The sequence below is a fragment of the Vicia villosa genome, linkage group LG6 (genome assembly GCF_029867415.1).
Source record: "Vicia villosa cultivar HV-30 ecotype Madison, WI linkage group LG6, Vvil1.0, whole genome shotgun sequence".
Taxonomy (NCBI): Eukaryota; Viridiplantae; Streptophyta; class Magnoliopsida; order Fabales; family Fabaceae; genus Vicia; species Vicia villosa.
This window is the reverse complement of record NC_081185.1, coordinates 149309272-149322942: the sequence shown is the minus strand read 5'-3', so window position 1 is coordinate 149322942 and position 13671 is coordinate 149309272. Positions and strand designations below refer to the sequence as shown.

General features: G+C 32.7%; 1 protein-coding gene across 1 annotated transcript; it reads left to right on the top strand.

The window, feature by feature from the left end:
- The first annotated feature begins 9256 nt into the window (after window positions 1–9256).
- LOC131610453 (long chain acyl-CoA synthetase 1-like) lies at window positions 9257–13420 on the top strand. The gene is made up of 18 exons (XM_058882407.1): window positions 9257–9499; window positions 9580–9643; window positions 9838–9927; window positions 10015–10071; window positions 10155–10203; window positions 10301–10377; window positions 10473–10512; window positions 10599–10693; window positions 10832–10999; window positions 11179–11289; window positions 11366–11453; window positions 11559–11625; window positions 11752–11827; window positions 11904–12021; window positions 12116–12361; window positions 12444–12583; window positions 12865–13047; window positions 13145–13420. The coding sequence occupies exons 1-18, from the start codon at window positions 9354–9356 to the stop codon at window positions 13298–13300; spliced, it is 1971 nt and encodes a 656-aa protein (XP_058738390.1). The 5' UTR covers window positions 9257–9353; the 3' UTR covers window positions 13301–13420.
- Window positions 13421–13671: the final 251 nt, after the last annotated feature.

Sequence of the window (13671 nt, the reverse complement as noted above, 5' to 3'; positions counted from 1 at the left end):
GCCTATATAGTTAAAAAGGCTAGGCCTCAGGCCCTAAAAAAAGCTTTTTAAGCCTATCAGGCCGATCTATTTAAATAAATATGAATAATTTTTTACTATCATTATGTTATGTTTTATACTTTGAATAAAAATACATAAATAAAACTTGATTATCTTGAAGACCTTGTGAAAATAAGATGAAAATATGTGATGAACATTGTTTTCATAAGTTCTCTTAAACAAATAGTCTTACAGGACTGATGCTAATAGGTAAGTTAAATAAGTCAATGCAAACAAATTTTTAGTCTCTTGCTTTTTTAGTTAGTTAGTCTATTTAAACATTATTTTAATTACTTATTTACATGTCTAAAACAAATAGCCTTTTATGTAGGCTAACCGGCTAGTCCGGCCTTCGAAAAGGTCAGACTCAGGTGTAACACGGTGGAAGAACTGACTTTTTTAAATGTGCGGATAGCAAGAGTCGTCACCGACTTTTATTTTATCCAATTGGAAAGGCAAAAAGAACAGGAAAGACCTTTGAAAGATTTTGAGTTCGGGGGGTAGGTTATACAAAGAGAAGGTGTAAGCACCCTTTGTATCCATGGTTATCCATGGGCTCTTAATTGTTTAGCTCACTTTGTTTTTGTTTGATTTGTTTGAAAAGAAGTGTAGTGTGTGAATAGAAAAAACTTTGTTAAGGACTTTAGCTTGTAAATAAGCGTAGCCTTGTTTTTGAAATTAAGTGGGAAACAGAGATTGGAATTTTGAATTTGAATAGAGCAAGCAATCAGGAGCACCTACCCTAAGTTAGAAAAATTATTCTTTTAGCTTTTCAGTTTGAAAGGGCTATCCATACCATAGGATTACTAACCACAACAATTAATATTATGGCGAAATAAAGGCAAAAAATATAAATTCCTACGCTATTACAATAAACACCTGTGGGCAGAAAAAATAAAGGCAGAAAAATAAAATCCTAAATCTATTACAATAAACACCTGCAGAGGCAAAATAATAGAAACCCTAAGCTATTACAAGGCTTTGGGGCAGATGCAAAAATTAGGCAAATGAATAAAATAAACATAATAAAAGGCAAACCCCAACTGGGGAACAAGTTAATCATAGTTAATAGAATAGATAAGGCAAGGCAAAAATTAAAGGTTAAAAGACCCCAAAATTATAAATAAACCTAAACCTAAACTTAAAATTAATTGATGTTAAATTCGCCGAAAAATAGGGTTAAGGATCAATGGAGATATAAAGTAAAATTAAAGCTAAATTATTTAGTCTAAATTAATTAATTACTTTGGATAATAAAAACTTATTAATTTAATTATTAGAATTAATTAATCCTAAAAAACTAAACTAATTTAATTATCCTATAAAACAAACCAATTAATTTAACTAAAAAGGGGACTAATTTGTTAAACAAGAATTTTAAAGCCTTTTTAGAAAAGGAATTAAGTGAATAAAAGAAAAGAAAAGGAAACAAACAAAATGAATATAAATGAATAAAAAAACCTGGGCGCTATGGTTCAATGTGATGAAGTCCTGAAGGAACACCATGGGGTTGCAGCTTTGCGCCCTTGGATTGGTCATGGTGGAGATCCGGTGGTGGATGCATGAAGCCGTATCGTAAGGAGGCGCGAGCGAGAGACATGGGATCTGGAATAAACTTGTAACACACAAAGGTTAAAATATAAAGCCTGGAGGGTATGGATCGAACCCATTCCCTCACGCTTATACTCAAAGCGCTATTGCCAACTATATTGCGCTACGCTTTTTGATTATTATATGCATGCACTAAAATAAATAACAACATAAATGACTAATGGAAAATTCAAACGCTCTCAGAACCTGGGCCCACCAAGCTTCGCTGTAGCCAATCGTTGGAGGAGAGAGGCAGGCTGAATTGTTGACCAGCGAATGAAGGCCAGCCACGCGTGCGTAGAAAGGTTGGGTTGTTGACCGTGTAGTGGAGTGCTTCCACGCATGGAGAGATAATGTTTCACATTCCACCTCATCGTCTTCAAGCTTCGTGCCTGCGGAATTTGCTGCAGATTCTCCTACGCAATTTCGTGCGGTTTTTCCTTGGCTTCTCCATGCTTATTCCCACACTCAAGGAACCTGCAAAATAACTTGAATAAATGTCAAAGAACATACCTATCCCCCTAAATCAAACCTCCTGAGTCCATTGGTGACCTTGGTTTAGCCTGAAACGAAACGCATTATGGAATCCGAGAATTCTCTTTCTCTTTGCCCTAACATGGTGGATTCTTGTTCCTGTATCAAAACTCAACAACAAACGTTCTAAAAGATGCCAATTATGATTATCAGCAAGTGTACATGCATAGAATTGATTTAAATGGCATGAATTAAAAGAATGAATTTCAAGAATATGTATAAATCGTGAGTGATTTATAGATGATGATCTGGACGTGCTTAGGCTTGGGTAACGATGGGGATCGACTCCTGGAGGCTTTAAGAGGATTGATGGATGCTTGAGATTGCTTGAAACTGACTGCCACAAGGGTTTCGAGTTTGCCCTAGTTTTGAGAAATTTTGAAAGTTTTAGAGGTGTTCGTGAGGCTGCTCACTCGTCCCCTTATTCTTGTGGTCTTGCCGAGTATATAAAAGAGTGTAACTAGGGCAATTGGTGGGCTTGGATACCAAGTGATTGGAAAGATAAAAGATTTGAATGGAAATTATCTTATTCTTTCTATACTTGCATAATATCTCTCTCATGGCATGCTCCACGAATTTGGACTCTCTTCTATGATTATTTGGGCCTTTGGGTGGTTAAAAGAGAACCCATATGGTTTGTTTCATATTCTTTTTATTTTTACTTAATTTATTTCGAATTTAAATGTATAAAATTCCAAATAAATTAAATAAGTGGTGCAAAAATTTAAAAATGATTTTATGGGATCTTTATCAGGTCACAATCATATTTAGAATCCAAAACTTAGGCCCATTTGCTTGAAAGTCAAAGATTGGTCGATTAGGGTTTTGAGTATTTCTTGAAATTTGACCAACTTGCACCAATCATAGCTCAATCAATATTTATCCTATGAAGGTGTTATAGGAATTTTTGGAAAGCCCAATGTGTCCTCTACAAGCCACTTTAGAACCTTTTTTGCATTTGAGGATTTTATCTTGAAGATATGGCTCCTGACAAAAAAATGGTTTTTTGCGAGCTTCTAGATGGACCTGTAATGTTTTTGCTTATATATTTTATGCGGAAGCATTTATTGACCTTGGGCCCTACATCAAAGTTATAAAGAATTGAATTTCTTTGAGAATGAGCTTTGGTTGGGGAATTTCTGATAAAGTATGAGAGAGATATGATCAATCAAAGTTGGGTTGACTTTCTCCTAGAAACCCTAATTTAGTAACCTTGAATTTTGTGGATTTCTGATCTTTCCCTGATGAATCATGATCAACCTTTGATCAAATTATGAATGCTACTTCCAAATGTTGATTTTTGATCAAAAATCAGAAGTTTTGACTGTAATTTGACCATAGTTGACCTTTAGGTCAAACTGGTCGACTGTTGACCATTTGAACTGTTGGTTGATCAAACTTGGGAATCAGATCTTGAAACTTGAGGTGAGGATCCTTTGAATCATATGAGAGTCCATGGGGTCCATTTGAGGTATCAGAACCTGAGTCTCCTTTGAGAAAAGCAAAACCCTAGTTCAGAGGCACTTGTTTAGGAGATAGGTAGCTTTGAGCAATTGGAGATCTTTGAGCATTTGAAAGTCAGATGGACTGAAATATGATGGGCAAATTTTGGGGTATGACATCAGGCCTAAAAATAAGCCAACGACAGCTACAGGCCAGGCTTAGACTTCGATTTTTTTGACAGGCCAGACTCAGGCTTAACAAAGCCTACCTCGACTCAGTCTATTTCCACCCCTATTTATAAGTTGAAGAAGATGCCCGGAATGACAGAGTTGAGACCTTAATTTAAGAGAGGCATGTTGAATTAAATCAAGAGACATCTAGAATTATTGAGAAAGTTTTGAAATTAAATAAATAGTTACTAGAACACTTTAGAAGATAGATAAGCTTATAGATTAAGAAAGTACATTACATCACCGCCTCAAATTTCTTATTCATTTAGGCTTTGTTTGCGAGTTTGGAGGGGAGGGCTTAGGAAAATAGTAAGAATTGGGTGAAAAGAATAGAAAGATTTTGAGTACGAGGGTTTTGGAGGGTTTGATTTTATTAATAACACCAAAAACCTCCTAAAATGGAGGAACTCAAAAATTGTATTGAAGGAGGGTTTTGGAGGGCTTACATAAAATTTTCAAATATCTTTTAGGTTGTTATAGTATTTTGAAAATTATTAATTTAGTAATGATAATGACTCTTTTATCATTCTAAACAAAATCATTTTTTCAAAAAATGTCAAATATTTTTCTAAATTTTTTTAAATTTTCGTTTTCAGAAGCCTTTCCCTCCTCTTCTCTCCCCTCCATACTCGTAAACATAGTTTTAGTCTCTTAATTAGTAAGTTTCTTAGGCATTAAGTATGTCTACTACAAAGCCTATATAAAGACATGATTGAATGCTTTGCAACATCATTTATAAAGAGTTGAATTACAAATATCATTTCATCTTGTTCTCTCTCTCTCTCCATTATAAGTGTGTGTTTAAATTTTACATAAGTCTCATTTGATATCATATACAATAACGAATACTTCCTTCGTTTCATATTAAAGCAAAATTTATCTTTTTAAATTCATTCAATAATTAATATATCTAGAGTGTATTATAAACAAAAATTACCTTGTCAAAATCATTGAATAATTAATATATCTGAATGGACTATATATAGTCCAGATACATTAATTATTCAATGAATTTGAAAAGATAAACTTTACTATAATATAGAATGGAGGGAATATTTGTTAACGATTAAACACTCACAAATGTGTTATTTTTCTTCATCTTCTTTTCTTCTGGGTAATATTATTCTTGCAAATGAATCTAGGTTGCTAATTACCCAAAAACATTAAAGTTTTTATTTGGGTTTGTATTGATTTAGCTTTATTCTTAATTTGGGGGAATATAAGCTTCTGGGTTATTTTATAATTTGGGGGGGAAATATGCTCTCTCATCTGGAGAGGGCCTTGGATTGAGAGTTTCGGTAGAATTTTGTCTTTATTGATATGCATAATTTATTTATTTTTGTATAGCAAACACATTTGTTGAAAAAGAGATTTAAAGATGAAAGTTTTCAAATATGGGAATGGAATATTTGGCATCTGGATAGAACATAAATCGATTTATTTTCAAATATGGGAAATGAAAATTTGGAATGAAGACAAACAATAAAACAATTTATTTTTTGGATATGGAAAATGGAGATTTGAAATTACACAAGACAAAAAATCTATTAATGTGCAGCAAAAAAATTTTATTTGAGACTTTTTGTTTTGGTTGCAGGTTTGAATATATGAAGACATTTTAAATTTTTTGATTTAGAATTTACTTTTGCTCATTTTTTTAAATCGATTTTCTGAATCAATTTTGAATTAATATTTATTATATTTTTTAATTATTTAATATTCATTAGATTTTTTAATCATTTTAGATTTTCAATTATGTTATGTTGTTGTTTGTGTCTCAATCCACTTTTATATATATATATATATATATATATATATATATATATATATATATATATATATATATATATATATATATATATATATATATATATATATATATATGGCTAGCCCATATGGGCCGGTCCGTCAGGCCCGGAAAATTATAGGACTTGGACCTTAAAATTATAGTCCATTTTTTTCAGGGCCTTTTTAGCCCAGCCCTGAAAAGTCCGCTACCCATTAGGACTAGCCCATATCGACCGTGGGTAGCGCATCAGGCCCGCATAATTATAAATTTTAAAATATATATTAATATTTATATTATCTTACTTCAAAATAGCATATTGATTTTTCTCACTTCACTAAATTTTATCTCTATTTTATTCAATCTTTCTCTTTTAAATATTATACATTAATATAATCAACATTTTTTCATCATATTACATTAGTTTTTCTCTTATAATAAGTATTCAAGTATTATTTTATACAATTTAGACATATATTGTATTTAAAACACATTATAGTATTAATAGGAGATAATATAGTACTTAAAAATGTATTATGTTTAAAATAACATAATTTTTTATTTTATTTATAATAAATATTATAGAGTTTTTATTTTAATTTTTTTAAACTAAAAAAAACTCATTTAGGGTCGGATAGCCCGAAGCCCATCTACGGCCGGGCTCGGGTAGTAAATCTCGAACCCATATTTTACCGGGCCTTTTTGGCCCAACCCTGAAAAGCCCAGGGCCCGCTAGGGCCGGCCCGTTTAGGGTTGGGTAGCCCATATTTACAGCTCTATATATTGGTGGTATTATGAATGAGACTAAGTGCATTTTCTCACCCTCAATTATATTCCCTCTCATTCTCTTTATCTCTTCACATTTAAATTCTCCATTTTCATCAATCTTATTTCAAATTCTAACATGTATGTGAAATGTTAATTTTGTAGTAATGATGATTTAAATTTTATACATCCAAAACAGTAATAAAACATTAATAAGATACATCTCTATTTTTTAATAAATTGAGAGGATATCTAGAATTTCTCACTATATCTCATGGATCTCCCACCCAATGTGAATTGATAAAAATGTCTTCCACCTTCCATAGATGCATCTTCAAAAACATCATTTTTTGTTTAACGTTGTTTTCTTTCGTAGATGTACATACAGAAGCTTCTGTAGATACATCTACGGAAGCATTTGACGTTAAACTGACGCCAGACTCTTTCCCACCCTCATTCTCCACTTTTCATCTTCTTTAACTCATACTCTGTTAACCTCAAAAATCAAACTTTCTCAATAATGCATTTCTTTCTTCCGAGTTCGGTCGACATTGTCAACATCAACTATTAACACATTCTATTAAGTTCAAAACTCTATTTAATCGGTAAGTTTTTGACTTTTCGAATTATTTTAGAGTATTTGTATAATTGAGTTGGAATTTGATATTTAGGTGTAGAAATGATTGGATAGTTATAGAAATATAGTGTAGAGACAATGTAGGTGTTGTTTGATATGTAAAACGGATAATCAAGCCACAGACCAGACCAAATCAGCCCACGAGAAGATTCTGCGGACTCATTAGGCTGAGTTGGACCACACTCAGGATCTTCTTACTCGATATCGTCAGATATCTGACACGGGCCTGGGAGCCATTGCAGATGGTTTATTTCATGAGGGGTCTGAGCTAGGGGTGTTCAAAACCAAACCAACCCAATAGAAAACCGCAAACCAAACCAAACCGAAACCATAAAAAATCGCATTTGGTTCGAATTTGTTTGGGTCATCTTTTAACCAAACTGCATGGTTTGGTTTGCGGTTTATATTTTGTAAGCCGAATCAAACCGCATTATATTACAATCTAAATTTTACTTAATTCACTTTGAAACCAAACTTAAACCTATTATACATTAGCCTTATGATTACGAACAATTTTCTCATCTTTACACTTATGGTTTCAATTTCAGTCTTCTCAAATCTCTCATAGAGTTATCGCGTCATCTTCCCCACATACATCTTACTTCTTCTTCTCTAATCTTTACTATCTTATATTCTTTCTTTTTCACCTTCTCGTTTTTATGCAAATATTTCCTCTTTCAATTTCGTTTTTGTCGCACATCTTCTTCTATAATCTCTCATGTCTTATGTACCTTCTTTTTCATCTTCACTAATCTCTTTTTTTTTTCATTATAATATTTTTTATATTATTTTATGCTATTATTTTATGTTCATTATTTCACTTTTGTCTAATCTAAGTTTTACATATTAAATGGAAAGTTGTTGTCCAAATATGATGAGTTTTGTTGTTATTTGGTAGTGTATGAATGACTAAATATAAAATTATGTTTTCATCTATATGTGTATGTATGACTCAATAAAATATTTGTAAAAAACCTAACCAACCGAACCGAAGCAAACCACATTGATTTGGTTTGGATTGGTTCGGTTTTTTTCTAAAAGTCAATCGAACCAAACCAAACCTCACGTCTTTTTCTCTTGCGGTTCAGATGACTTTTATATTCGAAACCGTCCAAACTGCACCGCAAACACCCCTAGGCTCTGAGTAGAGGCGTGTGGTGGATATTATGATTAGATTGGCAGAGAAGGCATTTATGTACCATAGACATTGTGCCAGGACTGGTGGGGCACTTGACTCTAGAGACAAAGCCAGCAGAGGGCGTGGTGGACGCAGAGGCGGAGGCGGGGCCAGAGACAGAGGAGAGGCGCAGGATGATGTCCGACACACACAGTAGTGATGTATGTGATTTTTTTATATTTGTATTTTTATTTTAATTATGTATGTTACTTTGATAATGTATTCGACATTATGACCGACATTATTTATATGATGTATTTTTTTTTGTCTACCATTTACTATTGTCTTTAAAATGCATTACTTTAATTTTACATTTTTATAATAAAAATTGAGTTTTTGAGTTGAATGAACATGATTTGAAAATATAGCAGACTGCTCCGTAAGTACATCTACGGAACACTTTGTTTTCAACACGTTCTGTAGATATATCAACGAAAGAATTACTGAAATGAAATAAGTTCATTTTAAATATACAATACACTATGTTTTTAACGCTTCCATAGATGCATCTACGGAACAAAATAAATTTTTTTAAAAAAAATATATTTTTGGATGTGCATCTACGAAAGCAATAGACAAAATTGAAAATTCACATAGTGGCTAAGAGATTTATGAGTTCTATCGAAAATATTGTCTTATCTATCTACCCTTCTACCCTTATACGTGTGCCACTCAATGATTCTACCTTGAAAGTTTAAAAGAAGCTACCTCAGATGGGTTGGTTTCTGATTTGGTTAAGTGTTGGTTAAATTTCGTGGGCAGGAATTTCCATTTTTGCTTTTAGACAACAGGGTCTGGTTTCATGATAGTGACACTATTACATAATTCGAAATTGTCAACTCACTTTTGTTTTTTAAAATCACAACTTGTAAAGTGCAAATCCACGGCCAAGGCCCACGTTATGCTTGTAGTTAGAATTAGAATACTAATGGTACACATAAAACCATTTTATAGAAATGTTTTAAGATCATTTTCTTTTTATGCAAAAACTTATTGCTCAAACTGTTTTAGCAGTACTATACTAGTATATAAGTAATATAAACTCTTCATCATGTTCATAGGTCTTTCATAAAACACAAAAAATAAAGACTAAGTTGTAAGACATTAACAAGTGCATGTGTTGCTGAAGTTTCATACTAATAATAAACAACAATGAAGAGTTTTGCTTCAAAGGTTGAAGAAGGAAGAGAAGGTACAAATGGAAAGCTGTCGGTTGGTCCAGTTTATCGCAACCTTCTATCCGAACATCAATTTCCACCGTCCGATCCTCATTTAACTACTGCTTGGGATATTTTCAGGTATATAGATTGCGGTCACAATCAATGTAATATTAGACTTTTAAAACTATTATGTTGAAATTTGTTTTGTATGATTGTAGTGTCGCAGTCAAAAAATATCCTCAAAACCGAATGTTGGGATGGCGTGAATTTGTTGGCGGAAAGGTATTTTTTTTTCTAACATTCACATATACAATTATGAGGTCACGGGTTCGAACCTGAGACATGATATTCAACCTGAAAATATAACATTTGTCAATTGGACAAGGTGTTACTGGTAGCACTTTTATTATTTATGTGTGTCCATGTTATGTAGACTAAGATAATGAAATTGATTTTAATTTAATTTTATTATATAGTTTGGATCATATGTGTGGAAGACATATAAACAAGTTTATGATGAAGTCATGCATATTGGTTCTGCTCTACGTGCTTCTGGTGCTAAACCTGTAAGTCTTTGAATTCAAAACAACTTTTTTTTTTAATTTTGTTATAGTGAATTTTGTAATGTATAGTTGTGGTAATTTCAATTATAGGGCTCAAGAATTGGAGTTTATGGATCAAATTGTCCTCAGTGGATTGTAGCAATGGAGGTTCAAATTTCTAAATAAAATTCTCACTATTTTTTTTCCTTCTATCATAATTCATAATCATAAACTTGTTTATGTTGATGTAGGCTTGTTGTGCTCATAGTTTGATTTGTGTGCCTCTCTATGATACCCTTGGTAAAAAAAATGTTAATATATTTACTTTATCAGCTAAATAATTTTTGATATATTTATTGATTTATTTGATGCAATTTAATTTAAATATCAAATGCAGGATCTGGTGCTGTAAATTTTATCATAGAACATGCAGAGATAGATTTTGTGTTTGTTCAAGATAAGAAAGTTATGCAAGTAAGAGTTATTCAATTTCAACTACTTCAAATAAATTCAAAGCAAATAGAGATTCTAATTATACTTAACATAATTGTACATTAATTATTTTTCAGCTTTTGAATCCTGATTGTAAATCTTCTTCACGATTGAGAGGTAATTAATACGAATAATTCGACATTTCGTAGTTTTTGTGTTAAAAAACACTTAATTTAACTTAATTTTTTTTTGTGTGGAAACAGCAATGGTTTGTTTCACTTCTTTAACAAATGAAGAAAAAGATAAAGCAAACAATATTGGGATTAAACCATATTCATGGGAAGAGTTCTTACACATGGTTAGTACATAAATATGTGCACGTAACTGCAGGGATTAATTAGTCCTCTGAATTGTGGATTACTGCAATAGGCGACTAAACTATTTATCGAGACAGTAAAATGGCGCTTGATAATTTAAATTTGGTATTATCTTGTAGGGAAAAGAAAACAGATCAACCATTTTACCACCTCAAGCTCATGATATATGCACAATAATGTATACAAGTGGAACAAGTGGAGACCCTAAAGGTGTTGTTTTGACTCATGAAAACATTACTTATTTTGTAAGAGGAATGGATATTTTCATGGAACAATTTGAAGAAAAGGTAAATGCCATTTTTTCTTTGCTTCAATTGTAAAGTGACACAATAATAATTAGTCCTCGTCGATACAGCCAAGTGATTTTGCTGTGAGAACGTCGATATAGTCTAATAGTTTTGTTGTGAGACGTCTTACGTAGAATATCATGCTCTGACTTCTAACACATGTATATAATTTTGCATAGATGACTACTCAAGATGTGTATTTGTCCTTCCTCCCTTTGGCTCATATCCTTGATCGCACAATCGAGGAGTATTTTTTTCATAAGGGTGCCTCTGTTGGCTACTACCATGGGGTATGTATGTTCATGCATAAAGTTTTCTTTTTTTACTTTTACAAATTTTAATTTATGGGGTTGCTTGTGAATGAAGGATCTAACCGCATTGAGGGATGATTTAATGGAATTGAAACCGACGCTATTTGCTGGGGTCCCTAGAGTCTTTGAAAAGGTCTACGAAGGTAAGTTCACAATTTCGAGGTCATACATTCGAGTCTGAGTAAAATGTTCAACATAACATTATCGATATTATCAGTTGTACTGACATAACGGAACATTTGTTTTAGGTATCAAGAAAGCAGTTGAAGAGCTCAATCCACTGAGAAGAACAGTTTTTGGCCTACTCTACAAACAGTAAGTTGCTATTACGTAACAATTGAATAATTTTGTTAAAATAATTGGTTAAAGTGAAATTTTGTTTATGTGACAATGTTGTGAGTTGGTGTGACTTTTTCACTGCATATCTATATTTTTATGCAGTAAACTTGGTTGGATGAACAAAGGATTCAAACATTGTAGTGCATCACCATTAGCTGATCTATTAGCATTTAGAAAGGTTTGTTTCTCCTTTTTTTTTGTAAATCTTCATTAAATTTTTCGCCCTTCTCAAGCTTGTTTCGTTGGCGGGTTAGGTCAAAGCTCGTTTAGGGGGACGTGTTCGACTAATAATAGCCGGAGGTGCACCCTTGAGTTCAGAGATTGAAGAATTCTTGCGCGTTACTTCATGCGCGTTTGTATGTCAAGGCTACGGTAAGCACATCCAAAGTTCATGTAAAAAAGTACCAGATGTCTGACACGTGTGATTACATTCAATTACGAGTAACATTGTATATGGTTAATGTAGGTTTGACCGAAACTTGTGGATCGACTACTCTTGCATATCCTGATGAAATGTGCATGCTTGGTACTGTCGGTCCTGTATCAGTATACAATGAACTACAGCTAGAAGAAGTGCCAGAAATGGGTTACGATCCTCTTGGAAATCCTTCCTGTGGTGAGATATGTCTTAGAGGGAAAACGGTTTTCACTAGCTACCACAAAAACCCTGAGTTAACAAAGGAATCCATAAGAGATGGATGGTTTCACACAGGTTGAGTTGAAACTTCATGTCCAAGTTTTCCAACCTCAACTTTTATTTTGAAGATGATTGTGATATTGTTTTGTATCTTCAGGAGACATAGGAGAAATGCAACCTAATGGTGTTGTTAAGATTATTGATAGGAAGAAGAATCTTATAAAACTTTCTCAAGGAGAATATATTGCTCTGGAACATTTGGAAAATGTTTATGGAATCACTCCAATAGTAGAAGATGTAAGCATCTTCATAAACTCATTAATAGGTTTTAAATAATGGTGGCAGTCGCGTCGCATAAAGGCTTTCGCAATTTCGGTTGGTATAGGTGTTACGATACTGATTGCGGTTGTCTTGGTGTGAATTAACCACAATTTCTTTATCATAAAAACAAAAAATAACAGTATCGATACTAGCACTTTTCGATACCGTTTTGTCGCGGCCGTTTTTGCGGTTGATTCGTTTAAAACCTTTTTAAAAGTTTTGATAGGTATGTGATTATTTTTGTGTTTTTATGTAAGGTTTGGGTTTATGGAAATAGCTTCAAGTCAGTGCTAGTGGCAGTAGTGGTTCCAAATGAAGAAATCACTAAGAAATGGGCATATTCAAATGGCTATGTGGCTCCTTTCTCTGAACTATGTTGTCTGGATCAATTCAAGAAATATGTGTTATGTGAGTTGAAGTTGACTGCTGCGAGAAACAAGGTAACATATATAGGTTGTGAATATAACAGCTTTGGATAAAGAGTTAAATTAAGTGCTTATAACATAAGTTTTTTAATTGTCCTTTTGAATGTACCAGCTTAAGGGATTTGAACAAATCAAAGATGTCATACTAGATCCATATCCATTTGACATGGAAAGAGAGTTGGTGACTGCAACAATGAAAAAGAGAAGAAATAATATGCTCAAGTATTATCAGGTTGAAATAGATGAAGCTTATCAAAGATTGACATAAACTTTGAGATTTCTACATGTAAATGATTATTAACCTCTTTCCCTAAACTCAATCAGTGTTGATTTTGAGTGATTCACTATGTAATGTAATGTATGTACTAGTATATTATTATTGGCATTTATCAAGTCATAATCTTTTCTGTTAGAGTTTGTCAACTTATAATTAGTTCGCATCAGGTTTGTACTTTTTTTATTTCAAATAGCATCATTATTTGCTAAGATAACAATTTTCCAAAATTGATCTTTCTTTGGCATTTTCATTTTTTATATTTATAGTTATCGAAAAATACTATAATTCTGAACTTCTAAGCTTCAGAAACTGGTTTTGACACTTATACTCAGGATCAATGAGTAAAAGAACGTGAAAGTAGA

Coding starts and splice junctions, on each gene's coding strand:
- LOC131610453 (XM_058882407.1), top strand. CDS start 9,354: ATGAAGAGTTTTGCTTCAAAGGTTGAAGAAGGAAGAGAAGGTACAAAT. Junction 9,644..9,837: donor GTGAATTTGTTGGCGGAAAG/GTATTTTTTTTT, acceptor TTTATTATATAG/TTTGGATCATATGTGTGGAA. Junction 12,022..12,115: donor GTTTGTATGTCAAGGCTACG/GTAAGCACATCC, acceptor TGGTTAATGTAG/GTTTGACCGAAACTTGTGGA.